General features: G+C 35.0%; 1 protein-coding gene across 3 annotated transcripts in view; it reads right to left on the reverse strand.

The window, feature by feature from the left end:
• Positions 1-617: 617 nt before the first annotated feature.
• CUL2 (cullin 2) overlaps positions 618-18,060 on the reverse strand; it is a 45,687-nt gene continuing 28,244 nt past the window's right edge. For all 3 annotated transcript variants that reach the window (XM_051802383.1, XM_051802382.1, XM_051802384.1), the window contains 13 exons: positions 17,494-17,656; positions 16,292-16,416; positions 14,729-14,836; positions 12,656-12,715; positions 12,148-12,276; positions 11,953-12,039; positions 11,292-11,444; positions 10,813-10,890; positions 9,018-9,084; positions 7,945-8,147; positions 5,347-5,448; positions 4,493-4,609; positions 618-1,431 (listed from right to left, as the gene is read on the reverse strand). In XM_051802383.1, coding sequence (XP_051658343.1) covers positions 1,300-1,431; positions 4,493-4,609; positions 5,347-5,448; positions 7,945-8,147; positions 9,018-9,084; positions 10,813-10,890; positions 11,292-11,444; positions 11,953-12,039; positions 12,148-12,276; positions 12,656-12,715; positions 14,729-14,836; positions 16,292-16,416; positions 17,494-17,656 — 1,524 coding nt within the window. In that variant the 3' untranslated portion in view covers positions 618-1,299. The remainder of the gene's footprint in view (positions 1,432-4,492; positions 4,610-5,346; positions 5,449-7,944; positions 8,148-9,017; positions 9,085-10,812; positions 10,891-11,291; positions 11,445-11,952; positions 12,040-12,147; positions 12,277-12,655; positions 12,716-14,728; positions 14,837-16,291; positions 16,417-17,493; positions 17,657-18,060) is intronic.

Below are 18,060 nucleotides of genomic sequence, written 5' to 3' on the forward strand. Positions count from 1 at the left end.
ATCCTATCAATCATAATTGCAAGTATAGCCACGAGGAAGCTCTTTTCTGCAGCAGGGATTCAGTGTGTTCAAACTCTCAATGCTCTTAAACTCCAGTTACTTCCAGTGGTAGAGCTAGTACCTTATAAAATTATACTTGGCTTATGTGAGAGTGAACAGTCACCATGCCAACCCTGACGAACAATACAGGACATGAAATAGCCTGTGGATCTCTTGTCCCACCCAAATAGCTGGAAATCTAATTGGGGTAGAGGAAAACAAAACACAATCAAAACAACCATATGAGTCAAGAGGCTGCACGGGCTTATGTGGAAACAAACACAGGTACCGATCTCCGTGTAGTGTTTCTACCTAATACATTAGTGAAAAAAACAGTTTTCAGTTACCAGTCTGGTATATGTTTTCCCATTAAGAAGGTGGTTTCACAAGCCACTGAACTATATCTTTGACGTTTGTGATAACTATTCCTAACTGTTTGTGAACTACACTATTAAATCCCCTCAAGTGTCAGTTTATTTTCTCTTGTAACGTATTCCTACAGTGCGAGATTAACAGACACAGAGTAGGCCTTCAGGCACTAAGAATGTAAATCAGCCTAATCTCAAGAAAACAAGATGTGCACTTAACCATAAATATTTTTTTTATAATCACATCAAACATGACATACCTGGTATTCAGTTTTATATAAATTAGTTCTTACGTCAGATCTACTTCTGAGGTTATCCAAAACCCAAACACATAACATTATTTTTACTCTTCAGGCCTGAATAATATTTACAGACATTAATGCTATATCCAGCTCTACAATCATTCGAGACACATTATATAACTTTATTTTTTTATTTGACAAGCAGCAGTATCATGTTCGTCATTTTTTTTACATTTTAATGTAGATACAATTATTAGGTTATCTGTCATATTACAATATTTAGGTTTTTTGTGTGATTTTTTTTTTTTTACTTTGTCTTAAGATACATTAAAAAACATCAACTGCAAACGTGAAAGGGGAGGGGGAAAAAAAAAAAAAGCATGGTACCCAACCAATTCATCACATTTCAGCAATACTTCACTCATTCTTTTAGTAAAGTTTTAAGAAATGTCATAATGACATGAGCTTGAAATATCTATAGGCATTTTCATTGACGCTCATGACATGGCACTGGTGATGTTGTAAACAGCAGAAAAACAGGGGCTGCCAAGTGACCAATTATGGAGGCACAGGCCTGCCTCTTCCCACAGGAACACACCAAACAGTGACAGCAATGATCTCCTTACAATCATACCTGCAGGATAGCAACATCATGCTACATAACTGTATTCGTCTGCAGAGGCCTGGCTTCGCTCTATGTACTGTTTGTCTATCAGAACTTCAATACACTTCTTAATCATACTGATACTTGGGTTAAACCTAGCTCTTGATTGGCTGATTACCTGCAAAAGAAAGACATAGTTTTTGTGTTAGTTTTGGTTTTCACAGTCAAAAACTGCATCTAAATATTTGCTAAGGGCTTTAAGGCAAATTCAGTATGCTTTTCTTTTAAACACAGAATTAAATAACCCTGGAGTAGTCAACTTATAACAATCAAGAAAGCATCTTTATGCATTAGTGTCAGGACACTGAAACTGACTGCTGAGCTCACTGGTTAGTTTGGCTGCATGTTCCCCAGATCTCTTCATTTCTCTTGCTTGCTTCATTTGTCACAGTACAAATGAACACAAATACCCATGTTAAAAATTAATCTAATATAAACACATCTGTTCACTATTATCATAGTGGAGTTCCGCTACCACTGATCTCCTTTCCTATACAATTGGAGACAATCAGGGTGAACCTCTATTCCTTCAGTCACTGAAGACAGATACACAATTTGGTGAGTTCCATCTGCCTAAGCTGGAACTTTGTAATACATGCAGTAAAAATTTATTTACTGTAAAAACAAATCTATATTTGCATTGTGGAAGAAACTGCCACTGCAGGCAAAACTTTAGTTCTCTTGATAGTTCTCAGTTTTGCTCATTCTCCTGTAGAGAAGAAGAGGAAATCGTGAGTAGTAACAGATCATGCAAATCTAGAACTTGAAAAATTTTTTAAACAAAATATCTTACTACTCAAATGTCACAATATATTTTGCCTGTAGTTTTGAATTTCTTCTGTAAAGAAAGTGATCTTTATTTCAGCTGGATTTCCTGTTTTCTTTACAACTTCTCACAGTTGGCTTTGTCCCAGTTCTAGAGTTTGCTGGAGCCCTCTGTGAGCCAACAGAACTCACCAGGTGGAACTCACCCAGCAAAGCAAACAAAAAGCTCAAAAGAGCGAGTTTTGTTGGGCTTGCAGCCAAGGGTCTGGTACGTTCCACAGTAGCACAAATGAGGAGAAAGCGGGTGCTAACAAACTAATACATCTGCTCAGGTTTCACCTAACTTCAGCCCTACACTCAAACTGATTGTCATCATCATACTTCATGTATTTACTTAGGACAGAGAGAACAAAAGGGTTTGTATTGCTAAGGGCTTTTTCTGATTTGTTTTTGTTTCCTCAAAGGTAATACAAATAAGAAGGATAGACAGAAATACCTATGGTCAGAATAAAAACTTTTCTGGGAACGACTGCACTGACCTTTCCCCTCCACTACATCCATGGACTTACTTGTTTTATGGGAAAAGCTACCTCGTCCTGCAGGCACTGCAGCATAGAGCTAGAATCGAAATTATCAGGGCATATCTAACACAATTAACAATTCAGACAAAGACCATTTGCTGACATATATAGGTCTACCAGGGGCCTTGACTGTTTTCTTGGACACCTCACCCTAAACAAAATGTGTGGGGCTGTAGTCTAACTGTTAAAATCAGAGCCAACTACATTAAGGTTAGGAGTCTCTCAATCATATATCTAACAACAATATAATCCTACCCTTATAGCTAAAAAAAAGTAATATTAATGAGGTGAGAAAATATTAACTCTTTGTAGTACACAGACTCCTTCTAAAAAGATTCATTTGTATTCAAGAAGTCAGACAGGAAAGTTTAAGTGAATACATTATGCATGTACATAAACAGCATGATAAAAGTAACAACGTCACCAGAATTAGTAACAATATTGCAACTTTACTCACTACTTAGTTTTTAACTGAGTAACTATCAAAATATCTCCCTTTCTTGAAAAGCTAAAGAAAAGGCTCCTGATGCTAATAGACTATTCTGCAAGACCACTGCAAGAGCAAAAGACAGCAGAGGCACATAAGATAGTGGCCCTTCCATTAAACAAAGGAAGAAGCAACCAGAAAGGATTTGTTTCCAAAACATAAAAATTTGTAATCTATTTCAGCCTTATGAACTGGTGTCAAGAAAAGTACATTTTGGAATCTTTTTCTAATAATTTGAGTGGGGAGAAAAATATTTTCAAAGACGAAACAAGGCTTGCCTTTCTAGTTTTATTTGTAAATTCTTACAGGACTTCATCATAACTGCATGGATGATTTAAATAACAGGAAACCAAACAGCCAAAGATTTTGAGAAGAATCAGGACCTATGGTGCCTTACCTTTTAGATATTCAATCTAAGAGTAATTGTGTACAAGCACTACTTCAATATCCAAAACTTTTAAGATATCTCACATTGCAAGTTCTGGGCTTACAAACTCTCTGTACCAGCTTATTTTTTTTTTAAGAAATAAAAATTAAATGGTGGGTGTACTAAACTATTTCCTCCATCACCACAAATTACTCAATGCTTCTCCACCTCCATCCTCAAAACGGTTGAATAAAGCAGGAATCTTTATTCCTCCTCCCACCAGTCTGCTCTGAGGCTTCCAGCAAGGCTCAGGGACACAAGAGTGAACTAGATTGAAGAAAGAATGCCTTGGAAGGTTGAGAAAACTAAAACTGGGAACCGGCTGGTGGGAGCAAAGGTTGGAACGAAAAATACAATTAGGCAGGAGACCGACAGATGGAAAAATGGGAGAAAAACCAATGACATAGCACTACCTTCCCAGCCAGCCTGTGACAATTCACAGATCATTAATCCAGAATCTAAAAAATCTAGAGAACTGTACCACCTAATGGAAAAGGGAGGTTAAAAAGTGCATGTCTTCATACTCAGACAACTTTTAAAATTTAAGCCATGTATTATAAGAGCTAAAAATTGGCTAGGTGCTTCTGTGCAAATTCCATACTTAGAATATCCATACTCAGGTTTTCAACTGTAACTATAGCTCTGGCAACATTTCGTATAGGATACAGTATCTGTTAGCATAGAACCAGCCAAGAGGAAAGAGCAAGCACTTAATGTTTTAGTGGTAAGACACATTTACAAGACTGAGGGATCCCAGCTGGTGCTCCAGTACTGCAGTTCAAAGCAGATCCCAAGAAAATCCTCACTAATTTCACTGGGGTATTAGTTTCAGCACAGGAGAGTTCTGTGGTCAGATGTTTTACCCAACTCTCCAGAAGATTTTCATCAAATCAAGTTGAAGAGGAGGACTTTCTCTTACCTCCTGAATTAGAGCATTATGTCGCAACACCTTACGTGCTTTCATGATACGGACTATAGCAGCTTGGAGATACATTTTTCTGTCTTCATCTACAGCACTTCTGGTCTGCTCCATCTCCTGGGATATAGCAAGAACATTAATGTTTAAAATATAGTACGACCAATAAACACTTCATAAAAGGATCTGGAACCTACACATTTTACTTTACTAAAAGTGGTCAACTAATACAAAAATGCAGGAGAAGTTCAATTCCAGGCAAAGTAGTTCCATAAATCAAGAATACGAGGTTTCTTTAAAGTCAGTAGGAAGGTAGGACAGGCATCCCAACCACCAATTCTGCTAGGGAGAAAGGCAGGCAGAATTTACTATAATGTATTGAGTTTGGCAGCATATACATATCTTGCACAAAATCCTATGTCTTAGGAGATACAGGATTATCAACACAAGAGTTAATTTTACTTGCCGAAAGACAAAAATCATAGGAAAATATTTGATTGGTTCTGCTGTTCCTGGAATAAGTTGCTTTTGCAAACACCACCAATAAAAAAGTCTCATGAGATAACACCACCAACAAAAAAGTCTCATAAGACAAGCTAAATGTCAATCCCTTTTGGTACATTTTGTTTATCTTTTCCTTCTGCCTTCTTGTTCCCTATTTTATCTTCTCCTGCCTGTATTTTAAGTACAAAAAAAATTGCAGTGCTTAAGTTTTAAACTCACACAATTTCTTTATGGCTATGTAAATCTTACTCGGTGAATCTTACATCTGCTTACACCAGACTAACACAATAAATTCCATTTTAGAGAAATAAGTTTCTAAGCTGTTTGAGCTAGAAACACCAAAGAATACTCACCTGTGGTGTGTCTTTCTGCATTGATGTTGTAATTTTAAATTTTGTTCGTTTACTGCTGAAGTTCATATTTAATGAAAACGTAGACTCTGTCTCTATGTCTTCCTGCAATAAAGAATCTCTTTTAAAAATCAGAAAGAGAACCAGAAAACGGTAGCAATTTACTTTGAAAAGTCACAGTTAGGGTCTTACATACATACAAACAATTTCAGATTTGTAGTTGGAAATTCTAAAATGCCACTTGAACCAAATCAATTTTTTGAGCTACAGTTTAACTAACCTAGAAGTCGTCTACTTCAGAAAACACTATGAAGAATTCTATCATACATTAATTTTGTTAACAAGTCAATATGATTAAAGCAATTTCTTTTTTAATACTTTGACATCTTATTTAGTTGCAAGCACTCTCCATTTAACTCATTTTCTTCCTGCAGAGAAAGCAGGATTTGCATTTATTTATGGCAGAACGTCGAGAAGGAGCTGTTGCTTTTACAATTATTACTAATGTTGTCTCCCAGAATTTAAGGAAAAATATCTAAGCATTTTTTTTAATATTATAGCAGAAACAGCTGAAAAACTGCAGCATCTGTGTGTTTCTAATTTTTTCCTGTCAGAATCTCAATTTTTTTCCACACATAAAAGTCCATTTCTTTCAATAAATGGTAACTACTCCTTGCAATCAAAACACCTTTACTTTCAACTAACAAGATAACTGGATTGATCTTTGCAGTTTCCAGGCAAGAGTCTGTAGAAGTACTAGCAATTTCCAGCAGAATAAAGTTACTGGACTTCTGAGACCTTATAATGTTGCCAAACTGTCTGAAGGGCAAATATTTCAGTAAACACAGTCAATATTTAACTAAATATGCACTCAAAACAGTATTAATTCTAATTTTATATTCTGCAACAAATATTCTTTGCTAAAATAAAAATAAAACCAGGACACCAGGTATAGTATAGAAATTTTAACACAAAACAGGAAAGACCAACAGCTTTAAAAAAATAAGCTAACAAAAAATAGGCTAACATTAAATTTTAGCATTATTCTCCTTACACAGTTGAATATAAACCAAAATAAATTGTGTATGGAGCATGAAATTAAAAAGCATGATTCTAATGGACAAATACAGATTTTGCCAAAAGCTGCTTGTGGTGTTCACCTCTCGCCCCTCTGCTTCTCTCCCTGATCCTCCTGGTGGGGGAGTGAGCAAATAGTTGTTGGGCCTTGGTTTCCATCTGGGGTGAAACCACAACACTCAGATATACAGGTTAAGAGAAGTTTGTATATTGAATTCCACTGCTTAAGCCACTAAAGTTCATTTGTTTATTTAATAAGTAATCTGATAGGCTGTCTACAAATCTACTATCGCATTACTGGAGTGAGTGCAAAGAAAACAGAAATAGCAAAGATGCTTGAATACAATAGTTTGAAAGGCAAAGAGCTAGAAAATGCAGTGGTAAACATTAAAGGGTGAAAGGGTTGGAAAGCTGTATCATTCCCTCTTCAATAACATATCCTTAAAGGAACTGGGCAAACCTTATACAACAGACATAAGTAAAGATAAATCCTCTAAACAATGGGCAATTTCCTAAGATAATGAAAAGTTTCACTGTTTTCTTTAATAGCTCCCAGTGTTTTATTTGACTCATGGTTTAACAGACATCTTCCCAGCTATTGTTCCAACCTGAGCTCATTTCTAGACATTGGAAGCATGTCCTATGCTTTAGCCAAGCATCAGATCTTCCTTGTAATCTCACTTCCCCTTTCTTAAAATTTTCCTGCCATCAGAGTAGCTTTAGAATTCTTCTCAAAAGCGAACTGAACAGCTTATCTCTGTACCTTCTGTCTGATACTGTCTGAATAGTGGGCTTTCTGGGCTAGCTGGAAGCACATGCTAATGTCTGTACAGGATGCACAGGCACTTCTGTCATGTTTCTTACTTAACAGACCTCTGTGTCCTTCGCTGTATGGGAAAAAGGGTAACTGGTTTCACAAAGGCCATACAGAAGGACGAGACAGTCAGAAACAGAACCTTTATCAACCATTGCCTTAATCACAAACAAAGCTCAGATATTACTGGAATTCCATGAAACTCCTGGAATGATAAGTTTGGTAAAATGCAGCCTAAACCCTCCTTGCTCTCTTTGCATCTCCTGTAATCTGTCAGCAAGGAAGAACCCCGTTGCTGCTGCTTTCAGTCTCTTAATCCCACAAATATCTTTTTAGGATAGCTGTAAGATTCTGGTTTACAACTCAGGCTCCTTCCCCTGATTCAATACAACTTCAAAAGTGGTGTATTCCCCTCCAACAGTGGTGAGTCTAAAGGCATATGTATGAAATGCAACAGAAGCAATAAACAGTCCCAGTTTTATTATCTGTTCAGCAGACCATGCTGCTATAGGCATGGAAAGCCTATATGGCAGACAGTCTACTTCCTCCTATCTCTTTCCTTAAAAATACAAATTTATAATTGTTCACAAGGGTCAATAATACAGTTTTGAGACTAAACAATGAATTATTTTATATTAAAACAAGCCCTCAAGAAATATCAGAATGACAAGACTGAAAACGTGAAACTCTTGTATATCATCACGGCATACCTTGTCTGAGTCATGGTTTATCATTTTGACATCAAGCAAAGATTTGATGGTTTTTGTCAGTTCCTTCTCATTCATTTGTGTGCTGTCCTGAAGCTCCTTGTAACTGACAGTCTCACTGTTGTTGAAGGCAAGCAACACTGCCATTTGGTATGTTGTGACCATGGCTACATAAGGTTTGCACAAATAGTTCATTTTTACTTCACCTGTAATGATACAACAGTATTTTATAAACTGATGGAAGGTGCTGAAAAGTCATCTGAAGTTTAACTACCAGAACTCCTCACACATTTCCAGACATTCAATTCAAGCTTCCATTTTACACTTGAAATGGGATGATGACAACTGGTGTTGTGAATTCACAGTTACAGAATGTGATCTACAACAAAAAAACCCCTCTGACTAACTATGAATACCAAAACAATACTGTTTTGAACAATGCAATATAATTTATAATAATAAAAATAGAAATTCCAATTAGATTTTCATAACATTATATTGTATGCTAGTCTGGTTTTTCATCTTCATGTAATATGCTGTGGTGCTCAGCCATTAAAGTCTGATACTGAAAGCATTTGAAATAAAACATGATTTACTGACACTTACTAAAATAAACTATAATTTTATATATATCTTCTAAGATGTTAACATGTACTCCCATACAGTAAATATAAATACTTGTTTACTTAGATACTCACATACCTGATTAAAACAGTATAATATGCATTCTTAAAATTATTTCATATTTATCTAAGGGACAGCTATACTACAAAAACAATTCCAGGTCAATTTTTATTAACTCAGCAGTTCTGTAGTGCTGTTTTGTAGTTAAGAACATACAACTCTAGTTTTACTTGGATTTAATAAATCACAGGTAACACACGCAAGTTTACAAAACATAAGTTTTGGAAATACTATGTAGTAAATATTAAATTAATTTATAATGCAAAATAATGTGTTGACTTTATAGGTAAAATATTGTTCCAACTCCACAGTCTGTTGCCATTTGAAAAGGACTTCTAGCAAATAACTGTCAGTTGTATAGATCATAAGTTTAGCAAAGCACTTGTTTTTACCTGTACAAAGATAATGTAACCAAGTAAGCTTCCTTCCACTAAAATGCTGACTGTAAAATAATTCAAACTGCAAAACAAAATGAACTTCAATTAGTCACACATGTAACTACTTATAATAGTTTATTATCACCCTACCAGCCTAATGAAGAAATACTGGCTTTATGTTCACCCTACTGGATGCAAACATTGCAGATCAATTCATGACAGCATTTTCCTTTGGAACATGCCGATGATTGAATCCTGATAAGGTCCACCTCTGGTAATGAGAAAAACTTAAGCAGATTCAAAGAACCTTTACCTAAAACAGGATCAAACTCTCTAAACCCCCATAGCCAACACTGTGTACACATCAGTTTGGCTTATTCCAATTTGGTCTGGCAACTCTGATTAACATTGAAGGAAAACACAAAACCAGGAACTTTTGACCTCTTTAAGAATCGGGTGTTTCTCCACCCACAAGCTTACACAGTATGAATACCAGTATATGTACACCATTCAGAGAAATATATATTTACAGGAAGCTCCAGCAGTCTCAGAAAAAGCTGCTAAACAGCTTGCCCAGTTATTCACATATTTTGGAGTGCAATTGCAAAATGGTTTTTTTCTTTCTAAATCCTGGTCAGAATCCTGAGAGAATTCTCTCTCTATGGGTCAAATGATGAAACTTAACAGTAAATACATTGTCAGACAATTTTCAAAGACCCCCCTAAAGTCATATTCTATTGCCTTAGGAAATTATAATTTAGGGCAATGACTCTAGCTATGACTAAATTTGCTCCTTTAAACTGGCAAAACAGTGAAATTAGGCAAGCAACCCAGACTCTAAGCTGCTTCTGATACAGAAGCCTGTAACAATTTTCCAACTGAGACACAACTGACAATACTCCTACTTTGAACTCACAAAGAACAGGAAAATCTCATCAGTCACCTTCTGGTGACTGCATAGTGTGAATTGGAAACTATTATATTGCTAAAAGTGCCACCTACTAGAGGGGAAATATAGCAGAATAAATAGTTCTAAAACTCAGTAGCAATATGTGAAAAAGCTCCCTCGCCACAGAAACAGACATTTACCATTATAATTTACATCAGATAGTAAATTAAGGTATAAAAACTGCTTTTAAAAATCTGTTATGTCCAATAATACAAAATTTTTATTGTGTAAATTGTACTTCACCATTAAATACACTTTAAAAAAGATCAACGCACATTGTACAGGTAACATTTAGAACACAATAATACAATCAAAAACAACAAAATACCTACCTCTACAAAGTAGAAATAATCACGTAAGAAAAGAATATTTGACCAAAGTAAAACCTTTATTGCTTTGAGAAATCATAAAATTAGCCTTAAAGAAGTTTGCACAAAGCTTGATTTTGAATAGCTCCTATGATATACAGGACAAAACCCCTGTATTTGCATCTTAATCTGCTATTATATCTGTTCATATTTAATATTAGAAACAGAATCTTCTTTTCTTTAAATATTAGGAATTGGTTTTAAAGAAAGAACCAACCTAGTTGACTTAATTGTATTTATTAACATCTCCCTCAGCAATCACAAAGTGTAGAAGAGAGATGTTAAAAATAAAGAAAAGCTATGCAAATACATACATAAATTCAGTAAGGTATTTGAGTGACCCTTCCACATTTCCTATGGACTGGAAACAGGATATCCACAATTTACAAACAAAACGAAGCAGCTCAGGTTTTTCTCTGTTCGAGTGATGATCTTTTATTTGGAGTTATTTTACATTTTCCACATGTTTACAAGAAGCCTCCTACTAACCTACCATCTGTACACTTTTTTCCAGTTCCTGAGGAATTGCAAATGTAGAAGAAGGAGCCTGAGTTAGAGGCCATGCACCAGCCTAAAGATATTGGGAAAAAATAAAAGCATTAACATTTTCAGACAACATATACATTAAGAAAAAAATAACACTCTTAAACAGATCTATAGTGTACATTATGTCATAAGACAATCAATTGATCCCAGAAGTTTTACTGCTCATTTTTTACTGCTCCTTATGCACACCCCAGTGAGGTATTAACTGAAGTTGAAAGCACAAGACATTTTATATCACTACTGTTTAGGGAGCTACTGGGTTAATTTTAAAAAGTAACACTAGGAAAATAAGTATTACCCTACAGTAATCACAAGGCATCAGTTTCCATACAAAGAAGCATTCACAGTTAGAAAAATTGTTCATTTGTTATCAAAACATAAAAAATAAGCACAAGTAACTCAGTAGTAATAAACATACATTAGTACCTGTAGAACATATATCTGAAAGCTAATTCCCAAATCTATAATCGTGTCCTGGTTTTTGATAAAGTTGTTGAATTTATTGTTGAGATCAGCACTAACACTCATGTCTGTATACATTCGGTGGAGCTTGCTGGTAAATTCATAACCACAGGCTTGCTGTGAAGAAATATTGTAAGAGGTTTCACAGTGAAAACAGTCCTTATTGTATAAATTATGCCCACTCACTACTACAATATGAAAATCTAGTCAGCAGAAGTGTTGTTACATTTACAGAAAACACTAGTTACAATAGAAAACAAACATTGTAAAATAAAATTACCAGATTTATCTTAGTTTCACTCTATACACAATGATCTACATGAACAATGTTATCCTATAAAACTGAAAGACAGACATGGTCTATGAAAGTCCTTGGTACATTTATAATGTTAATATGAATTATTTGAACCCATCTAATAAAACTACCCAAAACCTTATAAAAATCTCAAATCCCTAGATGATACTTGGCCATATATCTTTCATAGACTACCAAAAAACTAGTTGTTCCTTTCAGCTATTGGAAACAGACCTACTGACTGATAAGTTACCTCTGGCACCCTCTGCTGCTCCCTCTCAACACTACATATTCCTTTGTTCATTCTGTGTTAGAAGAATATTACGTTACCTTTAGTTTATTTATCATGGCTTCTTCAGAATCCATAGACATAGACAAACCATGAATTAATCTTTTTGCCAACATTCTGGCATAGAACTGCATTGAAAAAAAAAACCAGATATGAGGATGTTAAGAAGCATAATCGCATGCTTCAAGTATGCTTTAAATGTAATATTTTAACCTTTATTGAATATAAAAAGTTACCTTTTGGAATACATCTTTGTCATCAATGTATTTGAAAACAGTAATGAAACTTGTAAGTTTGTCTTCCACTTCATTCTCTGTCATTCCTTTTGCTGATTTCTTCAACAAGTTGTCACAGTACTTGGCCAGCTCAAATTAGAAAAAGAAAAATCAAACCCAAATCTACCTGTCAAGCTTGAGAACAAATGTATGCCAAGGTATTCCAAACTTCTACACAAAGTTCAAATGTGAAATAAGTCACAGTCTACAGTCTCACATTCTATTACAAGGCTGTATTCATGGGTAAACTATACATTGTACATCCGCAGAAAATACAGTCTATATCAAAAAACAGGACCATAACAACTCTGCACACCCACAAAACGTGTGTGCAAGTTAAACTGCTACTACTGAAATACACACCTGAAGGTGACCCAGTGTAAGAATTGGATATTCATGTGAGGGACCCTGTGCCAATTGATTTGACAATTATAAACAAGAATTCTTACTTTCTACTTGTATCACTTACCAACTCAGGTGCTTTGCAGATCGACTTGGGCTCCCTATAGTTAACTACTGATGTCAAAGCCTACATAAGAACATAGAGCAAAGAGAAAAATTGTAAATGACTTACACCTTTTTCTTTTATGAGATTTGAAGAAATCAAAAAAAAATGCTCAAGGCAAAGACCATCTGAGACACTATAAAACTGAATTACACAAAGGGGGATCAAAAAAGAAACAACGAATAAAAAGGTTTCAATTACTGCCCTGGGAGAATTTTATTGTTAAACATGTTTAAGTTGAGAGTTAAGTAAAAGTGGAAAGAGTAGAGGAACAGAAGCTAATTACAGAAAATGGGAGAACAAATCAAGTTCTGATTAGAAACTTTGCAGAAGTATGAAGATTTTTGAATACAGCAATATTACGGTGCAAAAGTATGGATGGGAAGAGGCTTAGGAATAATTGCAGATAAAGCAGATTTGAACACCAGCACAACAACAGTAGATTATATGGATAGCATGTATCTTGAACTGAAAAGCATATATGGTGTGCTCACAACAGTAAAAACTAAAAGTTCTTTTGGTTGTGGGATTTTTTGATAGACTAAAGAGGAGAAAAATATTGTTCAAAGTAGAAATTTGAAGCAGTACAGTACAAACAATATGGTGGCTAAAGAAAACCTGAATATGACAAAAAGAAAAGGAATAAGATAATGAAAGTTTAGAATGGAAAAAAAAATGTTAGAATAATCGAGTTTCTAAACCATACATCGCATTTAAATTAACATTTTAAACTAACATTGAACCAAAAATACTGCGTGATTACAGTTCCCAGGAATTACAGTTCCTCTATGGAAGGAAAATATTGTTCTTATTATCAAGATGAACTGACAACCAACGTTTTTGTACAATACATCAACATTTCAAAACTTGGTAGTAGGTCTCTAGAACCCCTGTGAGAAAGGAATGCATGACTTGGAATAGGAAACTTTGAAGTTTGGAGCACTTTTTTGCAATAAAACTGGAGGCAGCAGTTTTTATCTCCACCATGAAAAATTAACGAGATCAATATTTTAAATATTTATTGTAAGAATGATCACTGAAGTGAAAAAGCGATGTATATGTAACAAAATCTAAGTTGCTATCTGCCAAAGGTAGTTGTCAATCTCGTGTTACTCCACCTTCTGGTACGTGACGTTAATTGCAGGGGAGACAGAAATGTGTTTGGCACTGAGATAAGTATTTGTTTTAAAATGATAGTTATTTTCTCCATATCACAAATACAAATGGGTAACTACTATTGGTGCTATTATTGGTACCTTCTTCACTATGCCTTTTCATACTAACCTTGGCTGAAAATTATCAAAGCTTAGACTAGGACGCTGATTACAAACTGCAATTACTATAAACACCACAAAAGAGCAATGAACCATATGTCTACATCCCATGACAGGAAATTATAGACAGGAAAGATACTTACAATTAATAGTTAAAATCAATAATTATTATTATTAAACTTCATAAAAATTAGAACCGTTATGTTAAAATAAAAGAGCAGCAAGCCTCTTTCCCTAAATTTATTATTTAACTTCAACTGCAGCTCTCTCCTGCAAAAAGTTACCTATTGTGACAGTGATTGAAGTAATTTAAGTTTTCAGATACTCTTTGTTTAGATTTTTCAAGTTGACTGCAAATATTCTATGTAAGTAATACTAAAAGCACTCAGAGTCAAACATTATGTCAGGAAGCAAATTCAAGTTCAAATGCATTTAAGAATTACCAAACCTCCCAAACACAAGTTGTCTATTATCTGCACTTACATTTACACTAAATATGTCAGCATCCTTTTTGTCTTATGAAATGCGATGAAAAGAAAGGCCTTTCTTTCTGAAAACATTAAAGTATTAAAGTGGTTTCCTCTGTACATATCTTTCCCTCTAACACTGGCTTGTCTTTTGTTCCATTGCATTTCTAAGCTAGAAAAACTGCATAAAAACTCTATCTTTGAACATGTGTTGATGCTCTGAAGAATTCTGGAGAGGTTGAAGCAGGGTCCCGAATTTTGTTTTCCAATCCCTTGTTTACTTAAGTAAAAGTTACCTTGTCAAGGGCACTCATAAAGTGTTGATCACCATTCAAAACAGTGTTGATGAGTTGCACAAATTTACTATGTACTTCCAAAACTGACTCCACAAACTGAGTTGGCATCTAAAGGGAGGTAAATGAAACAGAAAGCAAGTTAATGAGAAAAGTAGTATTATCTACATATAAACATATCTACCTTAGTTGTAGATTTTTTCCTAATTACTCTTTTTTATAAAAGTTAATGCCACAGTGATTAAGACATTGAGAGGATTGGTTCTGCACTGCTGTACTCTCACACGACTGTTCTAGAGCATGTTTTGGAAATAAAAAGACCACGTTACATTTACAGTCCTGCTATCCAACATAGATTTGGGTCTATACTGCTCTCATGTCATCTAATTTTTTGGATCATACCCTAAAATCCTTTACTAGCCTTTCCAAAAACCATTAATGCTAACACATAAATACAGTAATCAAGCCAAAATGCAACTGAAGTAAGTAAACGGCTGCTTCTCCTACACACTGACTTCAGAGACACAAAATCTGGATGATCCCTTTACATTTTCCTCCATAGGCCAGTTATCAATTGAATTTCATGCACTACGTTTTAGCATCCCACTGTGTATAGAGAGGACTGACAGGAGCTGGAGGAGCCCCTACAGAGACACTGTGAAATTATCTACATAAGGTTGTGAATTGTCACCACCCTCATGGCTCTGTATTTATTTCCCTGTGTAGACCCTGTAAGTTTGAAAGAATAAGCTCAATAAATCTACAAATAATATGAAAGCAAAATATACTACTAAAGACTTCAGTCCATTTTCTGTATGCACACAGGAGTCACAGAAGAGTAAGCACTCCTGTGCAGTCAATAAATTAGTGAATTTACAACAGCTTGTATTTATGTATTATTGTAGATACAAACACTGGATGGCTAAAGTCACCATCCTAAAGTGAGCAAGTTGTACACACATGTACAAACATAATGTCAAATGAAAGCTTGTTGTTTGTGTCTGAACAGCAATGTGAGAGGAACAAACATGGAATTGAGTAATTTAAATACATATGAACTGAAAATGCACTTTAGTAAAATAATTAAGCTAGAGTATTTTCAGAAACTACATAAAAATATGAGACTACAAAGCTATTAGTGAAAAACATCACACTGAAACCAGGGCAGGATGTCAAGTCTTTACAAATACTACATAATTAAACTAAATGGAATCACTGGTTCCTAATATACCAGAACAGCAAATGCCACTGACTTAAGAGAAACTCAGGAAAAAATACATACACAGAACAAAAGGACCTACTTGCCCTGACAGCATTTAACAAGCAACAATGAGAAATATCTAGCTGCAGTTGTTTCTGGTTAGATCACAACAATCAACTCTCAGGACAGACATGTGTCACACAGTTAACCACGCTGATCAGAGGTTACAAGTTATCCATCATGTCCCAAACTAATTTCATACAGACAAAATTGAAAAAAACCAGAATAGACTAACAGGAAAAGAGCAAACAATTAATCAAGACTGTTAATCAAATAGGTAATTTCAGCTGCCTGAGGAAACTCACATTTTCCTGAGAAAGATTGCTGGTTGCTCTAAGGCCCTCATCATGGATATGGTTTTGTAGTTCCTGAATCATATGAGGTAAACCACTTGACACAGCACGAAGCAGAGTATACATATTTGCCATGTCTGTAACAGAGATACATTTTTATAGAATATGGTTAGAAACAACTGAAAATTGACACTTAATATAGTATCATAATTTCACACAGAACTTCTTAAAGACTGAAACGAGACTGTTTTGAAAAAAAAATTAACATACACTGGATCACTGACAAAATAATAAAAGTAAAGAGTAGGGCTAATACCAGTATTTACTGAGTCCTGACACTGTGACTAACTCACTCTTCCAATACTGCTTCTTTAGGAGAGAATCCAAAAAGAGAGGTGGGTTAGTATGGAGAAATACTGTGCCAGTGGTGGCTTGAAATTTTTCTCAGGTTAGAAAAGCTATAAATAAGCAACTGCTATTTTTATGATTTTCTTATTCCTCCCCCCTTCCCCTGCTAAAAAACAGATCCAAGCTCTGATCAAACTTGGAAAACACTCTGGAAACTGAACACTATTATTAGATACAATTTGAGTTTGGCTGTGAAAAAATAATTTGTCTCACATAATAGATACCACCTTCCATGCAAGAATAAGCATTCTTTCAAGGGTAAGAAGCATGTAGTAGTCATCAGGAAGACTTTTTTTCAGTCAGGTAGGGAATCTAATTATAAGAACATCTCCTTCTTTAAAAAGGATTTGGGACAAGAGGTCACAAAAGATTCAGGACAATAAAAAGTGGTTGTGAATAGAAGCCAAAATATTCTATAATCCTAACCTGTCAATTAATGATGAAGAAATCTGTAAAGACAGAGTCATTGGTTTACAAAGGAAAACACAAACATAAAATATGATCAATTCTACAGGACACAGGACTTCAGTGCGTTTTTAAGCTAAGACAAGGAAAGAGAAAGAGCACTGGCCAAAAGTAGGGTTGTTAACAGTAAAAAGAAGGTTTTGACTACATATTTGGAAGAATGAAAGTTAATTACATGGTAAAAGAAAACGTCATTCAGGGTTGAATTAGGATTTCTAGGTAAGTAACGTTAGCTGAAAGTACTTAAGTGCACAGAAGGCCATTGAAAACAAGATAGGAAATCCCAATGCTAAATGAATAAAACAAAAACCATTTTATGCTTTTTGTGACTACAGACTTACCACTTCTTTTCTCTTGTCTGATAATATTGTGACATTCTGCATGTAGAAACTGCAAGTGATCAGCTACCATCCTCTGCTGGCATTCATGAATCACTTTGCCATATGAGCTGGGATGCAAGTATTTCCGACACCTCATTTCTTCATCTTTTAATCTACCTAAAACCTGCAGACAAGTGTTCAAACTGAGAGCTGAAGAAATACTAACAACCAAAATAGAAACAGAATATACAGCACTATATGTATGTAACATGAAACACAAGAATAAGTAAAAATTACAAAAGAACGTGTGCAGGATGCCAAAAAATTAAATTTGCTCTTTTGAATCAGGCTATTGCTGAAATAATATAATCTACTCTAAATACTGACTAGCAGCTTTCAGTAGTTCTCAAAACTTCTTTTTCCCTTCAACTTTGTGACCAGTTTTCCCCCATTTCTCTTACCACGCTCCTTGCTCTTTCTGGAGAAAGTTTTATGACAATACCTAACTATAAGAGACTATAAGAACCACTTTACTGCTCCAAATCCATCTGCTTGTACATAAAACATCTGCTCAATAGGTACAGGAAG

This window comes from Manacus candei, unplaced genomic scaffold (genome assembly GCF_025592945.1).
Source record: "Manacus candei isolate 608988 ecotype Guabito, Panama unplaced genomic scaffold, ASM2559294v1 h1tg000056l, whole genome shotgun sequence".
In the NCBI taxonomy this organism is placed as follows: Eukaryota; Metazoa; Chordata; class Aves; order Passeriformes; family Pipridae; genus Manacus; species Manacus candei.